Source organism: Cetorhinus maximus, chromosome 24 (assembly GCF_964194155.1).
Source record: "Cetorhinus maximus chromosome 24, sCetMax3.hap1.1, whole genome shotgun sequence".
NCBI lineage: Eukaryota > Metazoa > Chordata > Chondrichthyes > Lamniformes > Cetorhinidae > Cetorhinus > Cetorhinus maximus.
In genome coordinates this window covers 38303796-38328830 of record NC_135902.1, presented here as the reverse complement: position 1 = coordinate 38328830, position 25035 = coordinate 38303796, and the positions used below count along the sequence as shown (strand labels likewise).

At 42.6% G+C, this 25035-nt stretch overlaps 1 protein-coding gene across 2 annotated transcripts in view; it reads left to right on the top strand.

Moving 5' to 3' along the window:
- LOC144699798 (cAMP-dependent protein kinase type I-alpha regulatory subunit) overlaps window positions 1–25035 on the top strand; it is a 51139-nt gene that overhangs the window by 6785 nt on the left and 19319 nt on the right. Inside the window, exon 1 of one of the 2 annotated variants that reach the window (XM_078571043.1) lies at window positions 6336–6512. The exons of the other annotated variant lie outside the window; for it this stretch is intronic. Within the exon in view, the coding sequence (XP_078427169.1) occupies window positions 6342–6512 (171 nt within the window). The 5' untranslated portion in view covers window positions 6336–6341. Of the gene's footprint in view, window positions 1–6335; window positions 6513–25035 lie in introns of those variants that run through there. 2 annotated transcript variants of the gene reach the window in all.

Sequence of the window (25035 nt, the reverse complement as noted above, 5' to 3'; positions counted from 1 at the left end):
CGATGACATGAGACAGAAACTGTCTACAGAAAACTGGCTATTCTGTTTAATGATAAAAAGATCAGTGGGACTTAGTCAAAAATAATTTAATATGATACAGAAACAGTTCATGTCCTTAAGGCACAAGAGCTGTACTTGCCCCAAAAAATGGATGGCTGAAGAGGTAAAAGACAACATAGAACTAAAAGAAAAACATACAAAAATGCGAGAAAAAAAAAGGACCCTGTTGCATGGAAGAGCTATGAAGAATAACAAAGGGTGGCACAATCGACACTAAAACCTATCAAAAGTTTGAAAAGAACCTTGCAAGGGGTATCAAAACCAACATGTTTCTTTAAAATGATATAAGGAAAAAGAGGATGGTCAGGAACACAGAAAACTGAAAATGGTGGTATTGTCAATGAAAGTAAGGAAGTGGTGAGCATTTAAAAAATTATTTCACAGGATGTGGGTGTCGCTGGCTAGGCCAGCATTTGTCACCCATCCTTAATTGCCCTTGAGAAGGTGGTGGTGAGCTGCCCTCTTGAACCACTGCAGTCTCTGTCATGTAGGTACACCCAAAGTGCTGTTAGGGAGGGAGTTCCAGGATTTTGATGCAGCGACATTGAAGGAACGACAATGTATTTCCAAGTCAGGATGGTGAGTAGCTTGGAAGGGAATTTCCAGGTGGTGGTGTTCCTATGTATCTGCTGACTTTGCCCTTCTAGCTGATAATGCTCGTCGGTTTGGAAGGTTCTGCCTAAGGAGCCTTGGTGAGTTTCTGCAGTGCATCTTGTGGATCATACACACTGCTGCCATTGTGCGTTGGTGATGGAGGGAGTGAATGTTTGTGGATGGGCTGCTAATCAAGCGGCTGCTTTCTCCTGGATGGTGTCAAGCTTCTTGAGTGTTGTTGAAGCTGCACTCATCCAGGCAAGTGGAGAGTATTCCATTGCACTCCTGACTTGTGCCTTGTAGATGGTGGACAGGCTTTGGGGAGTCAGGAGGTGAGTTACTCGCTGCAGGATTCCTAGCCCCTGACCTGCTCCTGTAGCCACAGTATTTATGTGGCTAGTCCAGTTCAGTTTCTGGTCAATGGTAACCCCCAGGATGTTGATAGTGGGGGATTCAGTGCTGGTAATGCCATTGAATGTCAAGGGGAGATGGCTAGGTTCTGTCTTTTTGGAGATGGCCATTTCTTAGCACTGGGGTGTTGCAAATGTTACCTGCCACTTGTCAGTCCAAGCCTGGATATTGTCCAGGTCTTGTTGCATTTGAACATGGACTGCTTCAGTATCTGAGGAGTCATGAATAGTGCTGAACATTGTGCAATCATCCACACTTCTGACCTTATGATGGAAGGAAGGTGACTCATGAAGCAGCTGAAGATGGTTGGGCTGAAGACTCTACCCTGAGGAAGACGTGCAACGATGTCCTGGAACTGAGATTATTTACCTCCAACACCCACAACCATATTCCTTTGTGCTAGGTATGGCTCCAACCAGAGGAAAGTTTTCCCCCTGATTCCCATTTATTCCAGTTTTACTAGGGCTCCTTGATGCCACACTCGGTCAAATGCTGCCGTGATGTCAAGGACAATCACTCTCACCTCACCTCTGGAGTTTAGCTCTTTTGCCCATGTTTGAACCAAGGCAGTAATGAGGTTAGACGTTGAGTGACCCTGGCAGAACCCAAACTGAACGTCAGGGAGTAGGTTATTGCTAAGCAAGTGCCGCTTGACAGCACTGTTGATGACCCCTTCCACACTTTACTGATGAGCAAGAGTAGACTGATGTGGCGGTAATTGGTCGGCTTGGATTTGTCCAGCTTTTTGTGTACAGAACATACCTGGGCAATTTTCCACATTGCCGCATATATGCCAGTGTTGTAGCTGTACTGGAAGAGCTTGGCTAGGGGCGTGGCAAGTTCTGGAGCACAAGTCATCTTTACTACTGCCGGAATATTGTCAGGGCCAATAGTCTTTGCAGTATTCAGTGCCTTCAGCTGTTTCTTGATTTCATGTGGAGTGAACCGAATTGGTTGAAGACTGGCCTCTGTGATGCTGGTGACCTCTGGAGGAAGCTGAGATGGATCATCCACTTGGCACTTCTGGCTGAAGATTGTTGTGAATGCTTCAGCCTTATCTTTTGCACTGATGTGTTGGGCTCCTCCATCATTGAGGATGGGGATATTTGTGGAGCGTCCTCCTCCAGTGAGTTGTTTAATTCTCCACCACCATTCACGACTGGATGTGTCAAGGCTGCAGAGCTTAGATCTGGCCCGTTGGCTGTGGAGTTGCTTAGCTCTATCATTTGCTGCTTATGCTGTTTTGCATGCAAATATTCCAGTATTGTAGTTTCACTGACTGACACCTCATTTTTAGGTATGCTTGGTGCTGCTCCTGGCTTGCCTTCCTGCACTCTTCATTGAACCAGGGTTGATCCCCTGGCTTGGTGGTAATGGTGGAGTGGGGAATATGCCGGGCCATGAGGTTACAGATTGTGGTTGAGTACAATTCTGCTGCTCCTGATGGCCCATTGCGCCTCATGATTGCCCAGTCTTGAGTTGCTACATCTGTTTGAAATCTATCTCATTTAGCACGGTGGTAGTGCCATACAACACAATGAAGGGTATCCTCAATATGATGACGGGACTTTGTCTCCATAAGGACTTTGCGGTGGTCACTCTTACTGATACTGTCATGGCAAGATGAATCTGCGGCAGGCCAGTTGGTGAGGATGAGGTCAAGTATGTTTTTCCCTCTTGTTGATTCCCTCACCACCTGCCGCAGACCCAGTCTAGCAGCTATGTCCGTTAGGACTTGGCCAACTCGGTCTGTGATCACCATCTTTCTTGGTGATGGACGTTGAAGGGGACAGTATGAGGTAATCAGCAGGAGGTTTCCTTGCCCATGTTTGACCTGATGCCATGAGACTTCTTGGGGACCGGAGTCGATGTTGAGAACTCCCAGGACAACTCCCTCCTGACTGTATACTACTGTGCCGCCACCTCTGCTGGGTCTGTCCTGCTGGTGGGATAGGGATGGTGATGGTGGTGTCCGGGACATGATGTGTAAGGTATGGTTCTGTGAGTATGACTATGTCAGCCTATTGCTTGATTAGTCTGTGAGACAGCTGTTCCAATTTTGGCACTAGCCCCCAGATATTAGTAAGGAGGGTTTGGCAGGTTTGACAGAGGTGGGTTTACCGTTGTTGTTTCTGATGCCTAGGTCAATGCCGGGTGGTCTGTTGGGTTTCTTTCCTTTTTATTGACTTTTCAGTGATTTGATGCAACTGAGTGGCTTGCTAGGCCATTTCAGAGGGCGTTTAAGAGTTAACCACGTTACTGTGGATCAGGAGTCACATGCAGGCCAGACCAGGTGGGGACGGCAGATTTCCTTCTCTAAAGGACATTAGTGAACCAGGTGGGTTTTTACGACAATCGACAGTGGTTTCATGGTTATCATTTTAATTCCAGATTTTTATTGAATTCCAATTCGAACCAGGGTCCCCAGAGCATTACCCTGGGTCTCTGGGTTACCAGTCCAGTGACAATACCACCACGCCACTGCTTCCCCTGATAGTTGGGGATTCACCATTATTGATGCCATTGAATGTCAAGGGAAGATGGTTAGACTCTCTTTTGTTGGAAATGGTCATTTCCTAGAATTTGTGTGGCGCGAATGTTACTTGCCACTTATCAGCCCAAGCTGGAATGTTGTCAAAGTTTTGTTGCATATGAATGCGGACTGCTTCAGTATCTGAGGAGTCACGAATGGTACTGAACATTGTGCATTCATCAGTGAACATCCCCACTTGTGACTTTATGATGGAAGGAAGGTCATTGATGAAGCAGCTGAAGATGGTTCGGCCTAGGACACTACCCTGAGGAACTCCTGCAGTGATGTCCTCAGAGTGCGATGGCTGACATACTGAATAATTACTTTTTGTCAGAATTTACAGTAGAATGCCGGACATCCCTAGTAAACTAATGTTGAATAAGGGACTGATCAACATTAATGTTAGCAATATAACAGTAATGAAGATAATAAAGGCACAAAAGAATGGCAAATTTCCTGGAGCGGATGGTTTCCATCCCAGGATTTTAAAAGAACTAACAATAATCTTCGAATGTTCTTTCAATTCATGAATATTCCTTTAGATTGGAAAATTGCGCATGTCATTCTGCTAATGTGAGAGAGGGAAACCAAAGAATTATAGACTAGTTAGCCTAGCATATGTTGTCTGGAAACTATTAGAGTCTATTATAGAGTGAGTGAACACCTTGAAAATGTTTAGCTGATCAGAGAGAATCAGCATAGATTTGAAAAGGGTAGGTTATGCCTGATGAAACTGTACTTTTTGAAGAGGTGACCAAAGGAAATAGGATAGAAAATCAATATCAGTGTTATTTATATTGACTTCCAGAAGGCATTTCATAACAGACTGTTAGGTAAAGTTGAAGCTCCTGGAATTGAAGGGACCTGGTTAAGAAATAGTTTCCTGCTGTTCAGCCAGAGTGTAGGGATAATGGCTTGGGCCTCTAATCAGCAGGATGTAACTAGTGGTGTCCCACAAAGATCTGTGTTGGGCTTTCAGCTCTTCATCATAGCCATTAATAACTTAGACGATGGGCTAGAAAGTCACGTATTCAAGTTTGTTGATGACACAAAGATAGGCAATATTGTTGCAGTGTAGAAGGAAGTGTCACATTACAAAAAAGGTAGTAACAAATTAAGTGAATGGGAGAAACTGTGGCAAATGAATTTCAAGCAGGTAAGCATGAGGTCATCCACTTGCGATCTGAAAAGGATAGAACAGAGTACTTTCTAGATGGCGAAAAGCGAGAAATAGTGGAAGTCCAAAGACTTTTGTGGATCCATGTACATAAACCATTAAAATTTCATGAACAGGTACAGAAAATATTCATAATTTCTGAATATTTTGGAATGCTGGCACTTAAGGCAGTTGAAGTTATGCTAAACTATACAAAGCTCTGGTTAGACCATGCCTGCATCGAGTGCTATGAGCAGTTCTGGGCACCACAGCTAAGGGAGGATAAATTGGCCTTGAAGGGGAGCATACGTTTACTAGAATGATACCTGGACTCCAAAGGTTAAATTGCGAGGAGAGATTACACAAAATAAGGTATTTGATTGATTTGTGAAGCTTTCAAGATATTAAAGAGAACATGGGGTAGGTAGAGAATCTATTTCTGCTGGTTATGGAGTCTAGGGCCAGGGGACTTAGTCTTAGAATTAGATTCAGACCTTTCAGGAGTGAACTGAGGAAACATTTCTACGCGAGATGGTAGACGTTTTGAACCTTCTCTTGCAAATGGCAATTGACGCTCCATCAGTTGTTAATTTTAAATCTGAGATTGATAAGATTTTTTTGTTAACCAAAGGTATTAATAAATATGGGGTAAAGGTGGGCATACAGAGTTCAGTTGCGTGTCTACCATGATGTCATTGACTGGCCTGCAAGAGGGTCTAAATGGAGTGGCCTAGCCTTGTTCCAATGTTTGAATATGTATATGGTGTAGTAGTAGTTGAAACTTTAAGGAAAAAGCAGTTCAAGATGTTCAAATCCCAGTAAATTTCAGTAACACTGGCACTGGCAATAGTGGAGTTCCATTTTAAGATCAGCTTGGGCAGGTTTTACTGGTAACCTTCATTTCCACTTGTTATCTCTGCAGGCATTCGTATGCATGCGTGGCTGACGTAGGGTGGAAGCATGCATTTTCGTGCCTACATGTCGAGGGTGTGTCTGTTGTGCGCAGAAAGTTCGTGTTTCAGTGTGTGCTGTACGTGCATCAGTGTGTGTGTGTGCATATGAGCCAGTGTAGCGCCCATGTGCATGCAGCAAGCAAGCAAGCAGCTGTGTGTAACGTTTGCAGTGGCTGCAAGAGCTTGTGGTTCCCGCCCCTCCCCCCCACCTCACTCGCTGCCCAGAGCGAGGCGGATTGACGTCATCGGCGCGGCTGCCTTCCGGTGGAGGTAACAGTGACTGAGGGAACTCGTCCTGTTGCAGCCGCTTCAAGCAAGGCCCCTCCCCCACCTCCTCCTCCCTCCCTCCCTCCTCCCTCCCCTCTTGTTCCAGCCGACAGTCCCGTGTCAGCCTCGGCCGCCGCACCTGCGATCGGCGGAAGAACGCGTCGTCGCCGCCGCCCCCTCCTCCTCCCACCCCCAACCCACCCTCACCCTCACCTCCTCGGCCGAGCCGTGTATTATTTATTTTTTTTTTCCCCCGCTGTTTGTTTCTCGGGAAGGTGGGCCCGAGTGCTTCGCTCGCTGGGCGCCGAGTGAACTCGCTTGTCTTATCGTTGCTCAGGCTTTCGGAGCGTTCGCTGGGTGGTTTAAGATGGCGGCCGCGGGGAGCGGGGAAGAAGAGCGCAGCCTGCGAGAGTGTGAGCAGTATGTCCACAAACACAACATCCAGCAGGTCCTCAAGGACTGCATCGTCCAGCTCTGCATCGCCAGGCCCGAGAAACCCATCACCTACCTCAGGGAATACTTCGAGAAACTCGAGAAAGTGAGTTAGGAGGGCAGTGGGCTTCATTTTCTCCGGGAGGGAGGGGGAGGGGGGGGGGTTATTGAGTGGCCTTGTTTATGTTGGGGTTGAGGGTAAAACGACAATGTTAACCTCTGGCCTCGGGTATGTAGCATCACAGTCATGTTGTGCGGTGATTGATGGAGAACGTGGCACGCAATTTTAATGCAGACATTGGGGGGGGGGGTGGGGGGGGTGGAAAGTGCCTTGTTTACGTCGGTGCATACATTGCCGGGCCAGTTTACGGAGCAGGAACAAAGGCAAAGTAAGACAGGATGTAGGCTCTCGCCAAATCGCTATCAGTGAGCCAGCCCATCGATTGTCACACCACTGTAGGCCTGCCTCCTGCAAAAATTCGAGCAGGTATCGAGTATCTTGCACGTTCAAAAAGATGAAAACTAAAAAAAAAATCTCCCCCCCCCCCCCCCCCCCCGCTTCTATTTTTGGGAGCCAAAATCGCCTGCAATCTACCGGAGCTAAGTGCAAAAGTACGATGCATTCAGTGTGATCCATTGCCTATCAAGGGAACATTGCATTGGTGAATGAGACATTGAAGTCAAGACTGTTTAAATAACGCATGAGCTGTAGAAGTATAGTTAAACTACTTTTTGTAATCTTGTGATTTAACATTAATTGATTGAAGCTCATACCTATCCAGTCATAATCAGATTTTTTTTCCTGTGACTTCTCTTCCTGCCTTCCCACAGTGTACTTCTGGAGTTCCTCCAAGGATCTACGCATGACCCCATTTTATTTCAGATCTAGATACTTCCCCTTGTTGACATCATCCAAAGGCATGACATTCGGCTTCTCTGTATACCTATGACACACAGCTCTATCTCTTGAGCTGAAATTACCTTTGATTATACGTTGGGAAGGCCATTTTTACCGGCCACACCACAAACCCATGCCATCAATTCCACTCTTCCAGACCATTGTCTCAGGCTGCACCAGGTTGTTTGTAACCCTGGCTTCCTACTTGTCCCTTAGCTGAGCTGCTTGTAGCTACATAACCATTGTGGCTATGAGAGCAGATCATAGACTGGGTATTGTATGGCGAGTGCACATGAATAGGTTCTTGGGAACTCCAGTGGTAAGTTGTGGGGTAGGAAACAAAGGTATAGAAGGAAATTCTGACTACGACTGAATAAAGATTACATGAATAACTGCAATTTATTATACACTAAGATAAAAGCAAAAAACTGCGGATGCTGGAAATCCAAAACAAAAATACCTGGAAAAACTCAGCAGGTCTGGCAGCATCTGTGGAGAGGAACACAGTTAACATTTCGAGTCCGAATGACCCTTCAACAGAACTAAGTAAAAATAGAAGAGAGGTGAAATATAAGCTGGTTTAAAGGGGGGTGGGACAAGTAGAGCTGGATAGAGGGCCAGTGATAGGTGGAGATAACCAAAAGATGTCACAGACAAAAGACTCCCACAGCTACCTTGACTACAGCTCCTCACACCCCGCTTCCTGTAAGGACTCCATCCCATTCCCTCAGTACCTTCGCCTCCGTCGCATCTGTTCTGATGATGCCACTTTCAAAAACAGTTCCGAGGTTTTCCACCCATGGTGGTTGACAGGGCCCTCAACTGTGTCCGGCCCATCTCCCGCGCATCCGCCCTCACACCTTCCTCTCCCTCCCAGAAACATGATAGGGTCCCCCTTGTCCTCACTTATCACCCCACCAGCCTCCGCATTCAAAGGATCATCCTTCGCCATTTCTGCCAACTCCAGCATGACGTCATCACCAAACACATCTTCCCTTCACCCCCCCGGCGGCATTCCACAGGGATCGTTCCCTCCGGGACACCCTGGTCCACTCTTCCATCACCCCCTACACCTCAACCCCTTCTCACAGCACCTTTCCATGCAACCGCAGAAGGTGCAATGCCTGCCCCTTTACTTCCCCTCTCACTGTCCAAGGGCCCAAACACTCCTTTCAAGTGAAGCAGCATTTCACTTGCACTTCACTCAATTTAGTCTACTGCATGCGTTGCTCCCAATGCAGTTTCCTCTACATTGGAGAGACCAAACGCAGACTGGGTGACCACCTTGCAGAACATCTTCGGTCTGTCCGCAAGCATTACCCAGACCTCCCTGTTGCTTGCCGTTTCAACACTCCACCCTGCTCTCATGCCCACATGTCCGTCCTTGGCCTGCTGCTTTGTTCCAGTGAAGCTCAACCCCACCCCCTTTCCGATCCCCCCCCTTTTTTCCCAATAATTTATATAGATCTTTCTTTTCCCACCTATTTCCATTATTTTTAAATGTATTTCCATCCATTGTTTTATCTCTACCTTTTAGCCTTTTTCGATTCCTTCACCCCACCCTCATTAGGGCTATCTGTACCTTGCTTGTCCTGCTTTCTACCCTTAATTAGTACATTCCTTAGATAATATCACCACCTTCAACACCTCTTTGTCCTTTTGTCTGTGACAGCTTTTGGTTATCTCCACCTATCACTGGCCCTCTATCCAGCTCTACTTGTCCCACCCCCCTTAAACCAGCTTATATTTCACCTCTCTACTATTTTTACTAAGTTCTGTTGAAGAGTCATTTGGACTCGAAGCGTTAACTGTGTTCCTCTCCGCAGATGCTGCCAGAGCTGCTGAGTTTTTCCAGATATTTTTGTTTTTGTTTTGCAATTTGTTATACTTCAAACCCTGTTAAATCACGACAGTGATTTGACTATACTTCTACAATTCATAAGCTATATAAACAGCCCTGACATTCAATACCTCGTTGATCAAAGGCCCTTGAGTGCAATATTTCATTGATTCTCTGGAATCTTTCCACTGTCTACAGGGCACAAATCAGGAGTGTTATCGAATACCCTCCACTTCACTAGGTGAGCGCACCTCCAAAAACACTCAGCTCAACACTATTTAGAACAAAACAGTCCATCCCCACCTTAAACATTCACCCCCCTGCCACCAGTGTAGTGTGTACGATCTGCAAGATACCAAGGTTTCTTCGACAGCACCTACCAAACCTGTGACCTCTACCATCTAGAAGAAGGACAAGGACAGCAGGCGCATGAGAACACCACCACCTGCAAGTTCCGCTCTAAGTCACGCACCATATTGACTTGGAAATATGTCACTGTTCTTTCATCATGGCTGGGTCAAACTCCTGAAACTCGTTACCTAACAGCACTGTGGAAGTATCTTCATCATATGGAATGCAGTTGTACACTTTTTCTTAAAGATGGCATACACCAGTTGTCCAGTATTGTGTTTGTTGAATGTCTGTAGTTGGCAAAAGCTTAGTACAGTTGGTAAAACAAAAAATGTTTTTACTTACTTAAAGCTAGGAAAGGGAGAATTGATCAAAGTAGGCGGGCTCCTTTGTCTTCAGAATTTGCTTGGTCAGTAATAATCCGTACTGTACATGTTTCTGCAAGAATGAAATCTTAGACAACCAAGTGACTGAACCTCTGAAGCCTGTTAGGATTTGCCGATACAGTGACCAGTATAATTTCAGATATATTTAGAAAAGTGGCAGTAAATAATACTTGCAAACACAATTTGACTGGTCAGCATTTAAGATACCATTATTTCAGTTCGTAGGGAAATATTTCAGCAATACTTTTTTGTTTTAGATTTGTCATTTCTTTTACTTTTGGTTTTAATCTAGACAGTCACTATCAAAATTCAACATGATGACAAAATTGATGTGATTTGTAATCTGTATGATCGTGTTATTAATTTGCAGTGCAATATATTGCCTGAAGAGATGCTCTTAGAAGTTACATTTGCAGATTTACCACTGCTTAATCATTACCCTTTTTAAATTTGTACCAGATGCCACTTGGTGGAAAAATGGGGGTTGACTGTATTGATGGCAATGTTTTGTTTATTGATACACTTAACAGAATTGGTGCCAATTCTAACTGGTCATTGTATATTTGCTGTTACGTCAGAGCATTTTGTCTGCAAACAAGCTGACTATTTAAGCAGTAAGTCAAATTTACTAAAGAATTGGCTAGCACTGGAATGCATTTACAGAAAGTTTACAAAATAATTTTGAAATTATTTAAAATCAAGTATAATTTTGGGGTATTCTCAAGGAATAAACACTTTGTTCAATTATTCAACAAAATCATTGGGAAAGCTACAGAAGTTCCCATTTGAGTATGTCACCAGCAGCATCAGTAAGAAGGCAGTGAAGTGGTATGGGCACAGTAACATATTACTGAAATTGCTTTAGAATATTTTGACCAACTTTGTTCATTGTAGCTCTAAAGGGCGTGTAACTGTAGGAAAAGCAATAAAGTTAATTTCTCAAAATTTGAATTGAGTCATGAGGGGAAGCTTTTATAGATTGTTTGCTTATACCAGCAAAGAAATATTGATTTTTGGAATTTAAATTTAAAAAAAAAACATCAGTTCCTGTCACAATTTTTTTGAAGGACCAGGGGAAAAAAGTTGTAGATGATTAAGAAACTCAGTTACTGCAGTATTTCTTTACATTGGGTTGGAAACTTAGAAGAAACTGTCACGGAGGAGTGACTGCTGAACCTGAGGCCGAAGGGTTATACTGGTTATATCCATTCTGTCACTTGCTCGCGCAGACACACAACTTCTTATTGCGGATCATCTTCTGTCAAGAGAACGGCTAAGTTTTAGACTTGTTATTTTGGAGCAGAATGTAAATGAAATGCTGTATAATTTATCTACATCCATCCTTTGTCCTTATGTTGAATCTTAAGTATGAAGTTTTGATTTTAGCCTGAACCAAAGGTATGACGTGTGTTGTTTACTGACAGTCAGCAATCAGAAGTTTATGGTGATGTCCTGTGCTACTTCCTGCTATTTGTCATGTTAGCAAAGGATTTATTGTTCACCCAGAGATCCTATTGTCCTGGATACTTTGAACACATGGTCAAGTTTTCATTCATTAGGAAGAGCATGCTTGCCTTTTGAGAGCTGACTTTTGGCTTGTACACAAATTAAAAGTATGTTGAGAGAGCCTGAGCTGCAGCAAAACACACTAAATCAAAGTATGGTTTGGCTGCACTGTAAGAGAACTTTATGCTAAATTTAAATTGTTGCCCAAGTAAATTGATGTAAAAATTCTTGCATAAAACTTCATGAATGAGTGAGCAGTGTTGATTTAGATCAGGGTGAGGCAAAGATGATGATGCAAGTTGGAAAACCAATCCTAAGTGTCAGCGTTCACTTGGACTGAACCACCCTTTGCTCTTTGCTAGTTGTTCATGTCCTTTTAAATGTCGTTAGACCCGCAGGCTTCTCCTGTAGAATGTTGGAGTAGAAACTTTGTCCCAGTTGTTTACTATTACTTAAAAGTGGATGGCCGTAAATGTAGCTAAAGTGCTACCTGTAGCAATATTCCATAAATTTTAAGGAACACTATTGCCAGGCGCAGATGAGTTGTATCCCAGACTGTTAAGCAAGGGAGGAAATAGCAGAGACCCTAGCCATCATTTTCCAGTCCCCTCTGGTTATAGACATGGTGCTGGAGAACTCCTAACATTGTGCAGTTTAAAAGGGGCGAAAGGGATAGATCGCGTAAGTACAGGCCAGTCAACCAAACCTCAGTAATAAGAAAAGTATTGGAAAAATTTGAGGGGCAGCATAAATCATCACCTAAACAGGCATAGTTTGATCAAGGACAGTCAACATGAATTTGTTAAAGGAAAGTTGTGTCTGACTAACTTTTTGAGGAGGTAACAAGAAGGATCAATGAGGGTGGTGCAATTGATGTAGTCTACATGGATTTTAGTAAGGCTTTTAACAAAGCCTTGGCAAGCTGGTCAGAAAATTAAAAGTCAAGGAATCCAAGGGGAAGTGGCAAGTTGGATCCAAAATCGTTGCAGTGGCAGGACGCAGTGACTGGACTGGAAGGCCATTTACAGTGGGGTTCTGCAGAGCTCAGCATTGGGTTCTTTGTTTTTTGTGGTACATATCAATAACTTAGATTTAAATGCAGGGGAATGATTAAGAAGTTTGCAGATAATATAAAAATTGACTGTATAATTGATAGTGGGGAAGAAAGATTGCAGGAAGATATCAATGAAATGAATATGGGCTCAGTGGCAAGGCCGGCATTTATTACCCATCCCTATTTGTCCTTGGCAGAAAAGTGTTGAATGTAATGCCTTCAAGTGAAGTTAGTGTTAATGAATTTGGGGAAGGCAAACAATGCAAGAGAATTCACATTAAATGATAGGATATTGAAAAGTGCAGAGGAAGATAGGGTCCTTAGAGTGCATACTCACAGATTCCTGAGGACAAGTAGATTAGCTGGCTATTTTCCTTTATTAGCTGAGTCATAGAATATAAGCATGTTATGCTAGAACTGTATAAAATACTAGGCCACAGCTAGAGCCCTGTGCGCAGCCTGATCATTATATTATAGAATGGATGTGATTACTGTAGTGAGGATACAGAGAAGGTTTATGAGGATGTTCCCAGACTGGAGAATTTTAGTTATGAGGAAAGATTGTGAGGCTGGGTTGTTTTCTTTGGAATGGAAAGGATGAGGGGATATTTAATTGAGGCATATAAAAGTTTAAGGGGGTCCAAATAGAGTGGATAGGAAGGACCTATTTCCCTTTTCAGAGAGGTCAATAACAATTTAAAGTAATTGATAGAAAGGTTGGAGAGGAGTTGAGAGAACTTCTGCCTAAAAGGTGATGGGGCCTGAACTCACTGCTTGAAAGGCTAGTAGAAGCAGAAACCTTCATCGCATTTAAAAAGTATTTGCACTTGATGTGCTGTAACTGAAGCTATGAGCTGGAAATTGGGATTAAGCTTGAATCTCCCTCTTGGCTGTCACAGCTGTGAAGACTCCTGCTGTAAATTTCTATGATCTGACTTCTTTTGATGGAACCATAATTGAGTAACAATATTCTTGGTGGGAAGAATTTGGTGAAACCCATTAACTTCAACCTTGTCTTTATTAGTCTTTCCTAAACTCTGTAGGCTTAAGCTTTTCCTACATAAGAAAAGAAAACATTATAGGAAGGATGTGATTGCAATGGAAGGGGTGCAGAGGAGATTCACCAGGATGTAGCCTGGGATGAAACATTTAAGTTATGAAGAGAGGTTGGATAGACTTGGGTTGTTTTCTTTGGAGCAGAGAAGACTGAGGAGTGAGCTAATCAAGGTGTAAAAGATTGAGGGGCATGGACAGGGTGGATAGGGAGCAGCTGTTCCCCTTAGTTGAAGGGTCAGTCACAAGGGGATGTAAGTTCAAGGTGAGGGGCAGGAGGTTTAGGGGGGATGTGAGGAAAAGTTTTTTTACCCAGAGGGTGGTGATGGTCTGGAATGCACTGCCTAGGAGGGTGGTGGAGGCAGGTTGCCTCACATCCTTTAAAAAGTACCTGGATGAGCACTTGGCACGTCATAACATTCAAGGCTATGGGCCAAGTGCTGGTAAATGGGGTTAGGTAGGTAGGCCAGGTGTTTCTCACGTGTCGGTGCAGACTCGATGGGCCAAAGGGCCTCTTCTGTACTGTGATTCTGTGATGTTCCAGATTCTTAATAGATGCGGTCCTGCCTCCTGTTTTTTTATTTAATCATTCATGGAATATGGGCTCAGTGGCAAGGCCAGCATTTATTACCCATCCCTATTTGTCCTTGAGAAACCACCACCTTAAATTGTTGCAGTCTGTTTGGTGATGATACTCCCATGATGCGCTTAGGAAGGGAATTCCAGGAGTTTGATCCAGCGACAATGAATAAAAAAAGGTATGTTTCCAAATTGTTGGTCTTTGACTGGGGTGTTCCCACCTGCCTGCTGTCATTGTCCTTCAACGTGGTAGAGGTCGCATGTATAGGAGGTGATGTCGAAGAGCTCTTGGCAAGTTGCTGCAGCCATGTTTTACCAGTGATGGAAGGCGGTGTAAATGTAAGTTGTTGCTGCAGATGGACCATAGTGCCTAATGGATACCCAGTTTTGTGCTGCAAGATCTGTTCTAAATCTATCCCATTTAGTGGTAGTGCCACACAACACGATGGAGGGTACCATCACAGTGAAGAAATGACTGTTTCCACAAAGACTGTGTGGTGGTCACTCCTGTGAATACTGTAATGGACAGATGCATCTGTGATGAGCAGGTTGGTGAGGATGAACTCAAGTCAATCTTTCCATCATTGGTACTCTGTCCACCTGCTGCAAACCTGCCCGGTCTGGCAGCTGTATTCTTCAGAGCTTGGTCAGTAGGTAGTGCTGCCAAGTCAATGTTGGTAATAGACACTTAGGTCCTTCGTCCAGAGTGTGTTCTGAGCCCTTGCTACCCTCAGTGCTACTTCCAAGAGGTGTTCAACATGGAGGACTATTGATTCATCAGCTGAGCAAGGGTAGTAGGTGGTAATCAGTACGAGGTTTTCTTGCTCATGTTTGACCTGATGTTATGGAACCTCAGGAGGTCTGGAGCCAATGGTTACTCCTAGGGCCACTTCCTTTTGACTTTATACCATTGTGCTGCCACTTTTGTTGGGTGTATGGAGCTGATGGTTCAGGACATACCCAGGGATAGTGGCATAATGTGGGAAAATGCGTTGGAAGCAGTTCAGAGAAGGTTTACCAGACTAATACCTGGAACGGGTGGGTTGTCTAATGAGGAAAAGTTCGACAGGGTAGCTTGTATCCGCTGAAGTTTAGAAGAGTAACAGACGACTTGACTGAAACATAATATCCTGAGGGGATTTGACAAGGTGGATGTTGAGAGGATGTTTCCTCTTGTGGGAGAATCTAGAACTAGGGGGTCACTGTTTAAAAATAAGAGGTTGCCCATTTAAAACAGGTGTGGTGAAATTTTTTGTCTCAGAGGATTGTGAATCTTTAGGACTCTCTTCTTGAAAAGGCGGTGGAAACAGATTCTTTGAATATTTTTAAGACAGACGTGGATGGATTCTTTGTAAGCAAGGGGGGATTGGGGAATCTGCAATGCTGGCCTAAAGATATAATTCTAAGTATGATTGTCAGACTGTTGTTTGACTAGTCTGTGTTACAGCTCTCCCAATTTTGGCACAAGTACCCAGCTGTCGGTGAGGAGAACATTGCAGGGTCAACTGAGTGCGCCTTCATTTTGACAGATTCCGGTGCCTGGGTTAATGCTGGTTGGCCTGTCTGATTTTTATTCTTGTATTTTGTTCTGGTGGTTTAGTACCACTGAGTAGCTTGCTAGTCCATTACAAGAATCAACCACATTGCTGTCAGTCTGGAGTCACAGGCCAGATTGGATAAGAAATGGCAGATTTCTTCCCTAAAGGGCATTAGTGAACTGGTTGTGTTTTTTTTTGTGACTGCCTGCCAGTTACATGGTCACCCTTACTGATACTAGTCTCTTATTCCAGCTTGATTTAATTAACTGAATTTAAATTCCCCAGCTGCCGTGTTGGATTTGAACCTGTGCCTCTGGATCATTTGTCAGTCTTTGGATTATGAGTCCAGTATCTTAACCATTATGTTACCATACCTGTAGTTCATACTGTACATATGAACAACGAGCAGGAGTATGCCATTTGGCCCTTTGAACCTGCTCTGCCATTTAATAAGATCATGGCTGATCTGGTAGTAACCTCAGATCTGCATCCTGCCTACCCCCGATAACCAATCCCCCCTTGCTTACAAAGAATCCATCCACGTCTGTCTTAAAAATATTCAAAGAATCTGTTTCCACCGCCTTTTCAAGAAGAGAGTCCTAAAGATTCACAATCCTCTGAGACAAAAAATTTCACCACACCTGTTTTAAATGGGCAACCTCTTATTTTTAAACAGTGACCCCCTAGTTCTAGATTCTCCCACAAGAGGAAACATCCTCTCAACATCCACCTTGTCAAATCCCCTCAGGATATTATGTTTCAGTCAAGTCGTCTGTTACTCTTCTAAACTTCAGCGGATACAAGCTACCCTGTCGAACTTTTCCTCATTAGACAACCCACCCGTTCCAGGTATTAGTCTGATAAACCTTCTCTGAACTGCTTCCAACGCATTTTCCCACATTATGCTTCATTTTCCAGACCTTTGTCCACTCACTTCACCTATCTATATCTTTTCATAGCCTCCTTATGTGCTCTCCACAAATTACTTTCCGACTTATCTTTGTGTCATCAGCAAATTTGGCAACCATCCCATCCATCCCTTCATCCAAGTCATTTATATAAATTGTAACGGTTGAGGTCCTAGCACTGATCACTGTGGCATACTACTTGTTACATCTTGTCAACCTGAAAAAGACCCATTTATGCCTACTCTGCTTCCTGTTAGCCAGCCAATCTTCTATCCCTGTCAATATGTAATCCCCAAACCACGAGCTTTTATTTTCTGCAATAACCTTTGATATGGCACTTTATCAAATGCCTTCTGGAAATCTAAGTACAGTACATCCACCAGTTAGTTCCCCTTTATCCACACATGCGTTATTACCTCAAAGAACTCCAATAAGTTGATCTAAACATGATTTCCCTTTCACAAAACCGTGTTGACTTTGCCTGATTATCTTGAGCGTATCCAAGTACCCTGGTATAGCTTCTTTAATAACAGCTTCTAACATTTTCCTTTTAACAGATGTTAAGCTAACTGGCCTGCAGTTTCCTTATTTCATCTCTCTCCCTTTTTGAATAATGGAGTTACATTTTGCTATCTTCTAATCTAATGGAACCTTTCCTGAGTCTAGGGAGTTTCGGAGAATTAAAACCAATGCATCAACTATCTCACTAACCACTTCTTTTAAGACCCTAGGATGAAGTCCATCAGGACCTAGGCACTTGTCAGCCTGCAGCTTCAACAATTTACTCAGTACCACTTCTCTGGTGATTTTAATTTCCTTGAGTTCCTCCATCCCTTTCATTTCCTGCTTTGTAACTGTTTCTGGGATGTTACTTGTATGCTGTATAGTGAAAACTGCCATTTCCTTGTTTTCCATTATCAATTCTCTAAACCCACTTGCTATAGGACAAACGCTAACTTTGTTAACTCATTTTAAAAAATATTTATAAAAACTCTTGCTATCTGCTTTCATATTTTTCCCTCCTTATTAATCTTTTAGCCTCCCTTTGTTCCTTATATTCTGCCCAACCTTCTGGCCTTCCACCTATCTTTGCATAATGATATACTTTTTTAATTTTGATACTATCTTTAACCTTTATTGCAGAGAACGGTGTCAATCCCTCTAACTAAACTGTCCCCTACTACCACTTCATTCCTTGTAACTCCGCTCGCTTGAATGATTTCCTGTATCACCGTCATGGCCAGTTAGCTCATCCAAACAAGCTGAAAAAACCTCAAACTTGTTGGACAGTTTCAAGGGCCGAGTCTTCTGCACTCCTGCCCTCTGGGTCCCCTTGCCTGCTTCACGCAGGCACACCCTCCTGTCCCTGACCACTGACCAAATCAAAAGGCTCCATCCTAAGGGGTGTGACCGCCTCCTGGAATAAACCATCCAGGTAACTTTCCCCCTCCCTGATATGCCGCAATGCCTGCTGCTCAGCCTCCAGGTTCAAATCCAACACGGCAGCTGGGGAATAATAAATCTGAGCCGAAGTTCTTGCAGCCGCAAATGCTGCTGATGTGTTTGCCCTGGATCATATTGGTATCCAGAAGCTTCTGCATCCTGCAATCACAGCACATCACCTGCACTGCCATCTCCAATATGTGTTACTTAATTGCTAATTAATTAATTATAATTAATAAAGCTTACACTTCCCAATAGGTTTTGGCACTGCCAGTAAACTTTACAATACTGATAAAACAATAGATTACTTACAATACTGATAAAACTAATAATACCAGTTACTGGTTCACCTGCACCAAAGTGGAAATCAAATACTGGAGGCTGAAAAAGAGTAGAAGAGAAAAAAAGCATCCCCTCCCCACCCTTCACCGAACTCCCCACTCAGCACACTTTAGATAAGGTTTACTGCAAGAAGTAAAGTACCTCTTTCCCCTTATGCACCAAATTCCCACTTTGAACCAAATTCCCAAATATACTCACTCTGTCTCACTCAAGCCAAAGTTTCCCCTCTGTGACAGCTCGCCTGGTGTAAATTGCAGAAAGCCTGCTTATAACCTGCATATTGGGTTACTAAACTGATACACATCATGCTAGTCTGATGTTGAATAAGGATGAGCTATCAAATAGTCTGTCCATACGTAAAAGATCCCATGATGCTATTTGAAGAAAGCAGAGTTCATCAAATTGAGTGTTGGTTCATCTCATGACTGAGAGCCAGTACAGGAACAGGGGCTCTGTGTAACACTCCTTGCCATTAAAAGTAAATTATTTTGTACTGTGATTTGTAAAGTGCTTTATAAATGTATGTATTAACTACAAATTCAGTTGCAGCATTGTGATCAGGACTAGCATTCTTCCTGACCAGTACAGTTAGAGGCAGTCAAAGATGATCTGTTCTGCATGTCACAAAGTGATGGCTAGCAATGGGGAAAAATGATAGGGCAATCCCCCAACTGACTTCGTTCTTATTACAAAGATTTAACATTTCTGCTCTTGGGTACAAGAGTTTTTTTTTAAAAAGTGTTGCTTTTCATAGTTCAGAGAAATATTTTAAATTTGAAAAAATGTTGCATATTTTGAAGCTAAAATATGCGCTAAATTAATAACTTGTAGCTTGGCTGTAAATTGCTTTCCAAAAATTTGTTACCTCTATAACATGCATGTATTACTTTCCTGTTCCTCTATTTTTAACATGCAATTTACGTGAGCTAATTCAGTTTGTATGACAGCACTGAATCAATAGATAATCCTCTGGAATTATTATTGCATTCTTGACATTAAATGTCTCAATTTTTAGAAGGTAAAACTGAGTGCTTGATAAATTAAGAGGAGAGATTACACAATACCAGGGAATGCAAATTTATAAAACTGGAATTGTAGGGTGATTTATCAAAGCTTTCAAGACATCAAGGGCAACAGAGGGTAGATAGAGGAAAATCATTTCTGCTGGTTGGGGAGTCTGGGACTAGGGGGCATTGTCTAAAAAATTAGAGCCAGACCTTTCAGGAGTGAAATTAGGAAACCCTTTGCTACACAAAGGTGGGGAACTCTGTTCTGCAAATGGCAATTGATGCCAGATCAATTAATTTTAAATCTGAGACTGATTTTTGTTACTGAAAGGGACTAAGGGATAAGGGACAAAGGGAGACCACAGACCAGCCATGATCTCATTGAATGTGGAATAGCTCAAGGGGTTAAAAGGACTCCTGCTGTTCCTATGTTCCTACTGCTTATAATAATGCACTATACATTTTGTTGGCTTAGAATATGAAAACTTATTTCACAGGGTTCACTTTCTGAATGTTTGGATATATCACTGGTTTGGAGCCTGAAATGTTGTTGTTATAGTATTGGTGGTGGGAGAACAGCCTAAAAGAGATTAGATGGGGTGACCAAAAGCTTGGTTGAAGAGTTGGGTATTTAGAATAGAGTGGAAAAATTACTTTGCATTTCTGACAACAGAGTTCCAGCAATTCAGTGTTACAAATAGTTGGTGGCTTTTAACTGTGCTACCAGAACTGGTGAGCTTCCAAACTTCTTGGAAGACTTTACTTTGGGGTTTTTGCGACATTTTGAAGAAACTATACAGTTGTTTCATTTTTTTTTTTGGAATTTCCCATCTGGCAATAGACAGAATCGTAAGTAGTATTGATTTCATAAAGCATTATGAATGTTTGCTTTGTACTAACCCATGATGTTGAGCCTACTTGGGAAATCAGCCTTTTATCTAATGGAGAAACAAGTCTCAGAATATCCTGTAACCTGAAGTTTGTGTTCTTGTGTGCTTGGCTTGTACAAAGGTGGTATGTCACGATATGTCTGTTTCAACAATAGAGAAGCCTGCATCAAAGTTTGAGAGCTTTTTTTGCTCTTTCCTATATGGGTAATGCTGGGCTTCTCAATGGGTTAACGTCATGAAATTTTGGGGTCGTGAGCTCGAGGCATCAATGGTTGCCGCGGAGCTCTGACTAAGCTGCCAGGGTCCTTTTAAATCCTTGCATTATTTTAATAGTGGAGGTGGCCTATTTGACTGATCTTTGAGACCTGATTTCTGTTCCAAAAATCCAGTGAAAAGGTAGCTGCTTGTTATTTAAAAACCCCATAGTTCAAACTGTCTCCAATTCTCAGCCTCCCACTCACAGCGAGCCACCCCCTTGCTCTCTCACGGCTAATCTCACCTACTGTCGTATCAACTTCACCTCTCTTCTCCCCCATCACCAGCACCCTGCTGTGATGGCTGCATTCTGTACCGCCCCCCCCACCTCACCCACCACCACCCCTCAAAGCCACTCTGGGGTCACAGCAATTTTCAAGCCTCAGAATGGTGTCACAGTTGGGGGGGAAAGTTTGGGAAGCACTGGTGCAATGTAACAATCTCAAATCTGGGGAAAATACCATCCAAATCTTAATTAAAATGATTGACATTCATTTTCACAGAAGTCCAATTTGTCATATGATAGGGAATTCCAAACCATTTAATGTTTGTTTGATATCTGTAATTGAAGGGAATGTTGACCTGGAATTTCCTGAAAATTTGCACTGAAAAAATGTGTTAACTTTTGGAGTAAAGATTGTTACACCAGAATTCCCTCAATCTTTTACCTTGATTCTGTACAATCTCTGCTGAAACCATCTGCCACTCATTAGCATAGCACTCAGCCCCATTCAAAAGTCCCAGATCTCAAGAATTTCCTGAATTTATACACCAGTTCTGAGCAGGCTATGAATTTGTGTCTAAAATTTTAGGTGCAGCAGGATCCAGTCATTTTTTTAAGCAATTTGATTTGAAAGGGAGAATTTTGCAGGGATATTGGCAAAGAGTTGGGGAGTGGAACTAATGGATTTTCCAAAAAAGGATACACAGACACAATGGGCCAATTGGCTGCCCCCCCCCCCCCCCCCCGTGCTCTTAGGTTTCTGTGAATATTAATTTTTCTCCAAAAATTCTCCGTATCCTTGTTTTCATTTTCTAACTGTGAGCAAATGTTTATCTTTTAAATGAGGAAAGGTTTCACCTTTCTATTAGCTTCAGAAACCATATAGTTATTATTTCAAGCTATGAATGAGATCAGTAGATTATTTTCCTCATTCTTATATCCCTTTCTCACTTGCACGATTGTTTCTCTCTTAATGCCCATTAATTTTATCTACTTGAAGTATTTGAAATTTGTTCTCTAGCTTTTCTTTAATTAACTAGACCAACCTTCTTAGATATGGGAGTGCTGCTAGAGGACATGAGGATTGCAAATGTTACGTTCCTGTGTTTATTAGGAAGAAGGATAAGCCTGGTAACTGCAGCCTGTCAGTGGTGGGAAAGCTACTACACTGTCAAGGAAAATATTAATTCTCGCTTGGAGAAGTCTGGGTTAATAACAGACCATCACTTTGGATTTGTTAAATGCAAATCGAGTCTGACCAACCTGATTGTGATCTTTGATAAAGTGAGAATGTCAAAGAAGGTAGTACAGTAGATGTATATATGAACATTCAGAAGGAATTTCATTCAGAGCTACATAGCCTGCTTCGGGAAACAGAAGCATATGGTATTAAAAGGACAGTGGTAACTTGGGTACATAGTGGGCTGAGGGATAGGAGCCAGAGGGTAGCAGTAAATGTATGTTCTTCTGAATAGAGAGAAGTATGAAGTGGATTATCCCAGGTGTTGTTATTAGAATCATAACTTTTCTTAATATAAATAACGCAAGAGTACAATTTCAAAGTTCATGGATGATGCAAAATTGGGCAACATGGTAAATAGTGAACAGCATAGTAGCAGACTTCAGGAGGATACAGGGGAAATGGGAAGACACATGGCAGTTGCAATTTAATGTGGATAAGTGTGAAGTGATGCACTTTGGGAGTGACAACATGGAGGGTCAGTATAATTTAAATAGTACTACTTTGAAGGTTACAAGAGCGGAGGGACCTGACTGTGTACAATTAAAAATCTTTGAAGATGATAGGATACTTGGGCTTTGTAAATAGGGGCATTGAATACAAAAACAAATAAGTCATGCTAAACCAGTAAAAATCGCTGGCTAGGCTTCAGTTGGATTTTTGTGTTCAATTTTGGGCACTACACTTTAGGAAGGATGTCAGAACTTGAAAAGGATATAGAAGACATTTGCTAAGGATGAGAGACTTCAGTTATGTGGAGAGATTGGAGAAATTGAGATTATTCTCCTTCAAGCAGACGAAGTTAATTGGAGATCTAATAGAGGTATTCAAAAGTGAAAGGTTTTGGTATAGAAAGGAGGGAGAAATTGTTCCCTCTGTCAAGTGGGCCTGTAACCAGAGATCTCAGAATTAAAATAATCTGCAAAAGAACCAGATGGAAAGTGAGAATCTTTTTCAGATGCTTGTTAAGATCTGGAATGCACTACAGTACTTCTGTTGTTTGAAGCAGGTTCCATAGGATATTTCAAAAACAATTGGAGATGAACTTGAAGAACTTTAATTTGCAGGGTTATGGGGAAAAAGCTGAAGTGTTGGATTAAATTAGACAACTCTTTGAAAGAGCCAGTACATGCATGACAGACTGAGTGGCCTACTTCTGTGTTGTAAAATCCAATAATTCTAAAGATCAGCTCATGGAGTCGTCATATTCAAGCCCAAGGTTTCTGAAGAAGCTGTAGCCTTCAGGTGAAAACTTAGTGTAGATATGAAATTCAAAAAAGACCATTCAATGGGTGAATTTAATTTTTTTTTATTTATTAAAAACCTTATTTTGAATATTGCAGTTTTCAGTTAGTGAGGTGAGGGGTGAGTGAACAAATTTGTTTTGCTGCGTTTTCAGTGTTTTGATTGGTTTCACCTATCTAGTTGAGATATAATGACCCAGAATTTGCAGTGAAACAGTCGGTGCTCACCCTCATTACTGTGTAAAACTGACAGCAACTTCTGGCGTCTGCTTATGTGGAAATCCAGAAGTTGCTCTTCCACATGGTCTACTGATGTAGTCATCGTGATGCAGTCAGCACAGAGGCAGTTATTTGACTGTTTGCACTTCAACATTTTAAGCTCTACTGTAGCTGTAAAAACCATTGAACATGTTAAAACCTTGTTGAGTAAGGTATAACTTTTTAACATTGTACTAAGCTATAATTACTACAGAACAATTTCTGTAGCCCTGGAAAAAATAATTTTATCATTCCCTCCAGTACATGATTAAAGTTTTCATGATTTATAAAATCATTTTGTCTTAAAAGTTTTATATTTCAGTTTCTATCTTAATCCCATGTGTGTGTCCCAGTCTTTATTTTATTTTCTGTAAAATGATTAATAAATGAATTATACAGGTCAAATATCCTTTATCTGTAAATCCAAAAACTAAACACATCCAAAAACCACACTTTTTTTGAAACTCATTGACCTTTAATGTGGGAAGTCTAGTTGTTTGCCTGCACTGTTTACCATGCAAATTTTGTGGTGAACATGTCAAAAAGAAACTCCTTACAGGCACCCTGTATTTATTATTCAGTGATACATCTTTTCTAGCCATTTTATTTACTTTCGACTATAGCTGGTCTAGGCTTAGGCTATTGTAATGTAATTTTATATGCGGTATCTGAAAACCGAAATTAGCTGAAATACGAAATGGGTTTCATAAAAAGGATACTCAACCTGTAACTTGCGCTTTTAATTTACTCATTTGCGCTCTGAGAGAATTCTTCAATCTGGCTGCTTGGTCTGTTTGATGACGTGGCTGTTGCTGGAAGTCACAGATCCCCTATTGATAGCACCAGGTTGAAAGTTACATTGGAATAAGGCAGTGCTTCCTAAACCTTGTCCCACTGTGACCCCATTTTAATGCTTTTAAATTTGGGTGGGTGGTGGTGGGGAGTTGCAATGCTGTTTTGAAGGCTCTGAACTTTGCCTGGTTTGATTCCCAGTAACCAAGAGAGAATTCCCCTGCCCTCTCCGTGATATCAAAGTTTGCCACCTCTCTCCTGCTTGCTGACTTTTCCAATCGTCGTCTCCCTGCTGCTTGTTGCCTCCCTTTCGCTCCTCAAATCTGCTGCTCACCGCATTCCTCTTGCCAACCCTGTAACTCACTACCTCCCTTCTGCTCTTTGACCCTGTCGCTCGCTGCTTCTGTCCTGCTCGTCAAGCATCCCTCTCAACTTGCTGCTCCCCTCCCCCAAACCCTCGCTGTGAGCAAGGGCTCAGGAGAGGGGTGCTGGATGAGAGGAAGCGAGCAAGGTGGTGGGATGGAGGCGGTGAGCGGGCTGCAGGAAAGGCAGCACTGGCCCAATGTAGTGAATACTGCTGGATCAAAGTCAAGGCACAAATTGGGGGCTGGCTTCAGCAGATCTCACGATAATCAGCCAGACTCTTGCCATGTGACATGCTGGGAAGTCGTGGTTCTATTGGGGCTTAGACTTGTCTCCACATTAATCATTATTGTCTCGCAGGAGTGGGAGCTTGCGACTCTACTTTCTCGTCCACTGGAGTCATGACCCACAGTTTGGGGACACGTGGAATAGGGGAAACCTATGCTCTAAAGCCTACTA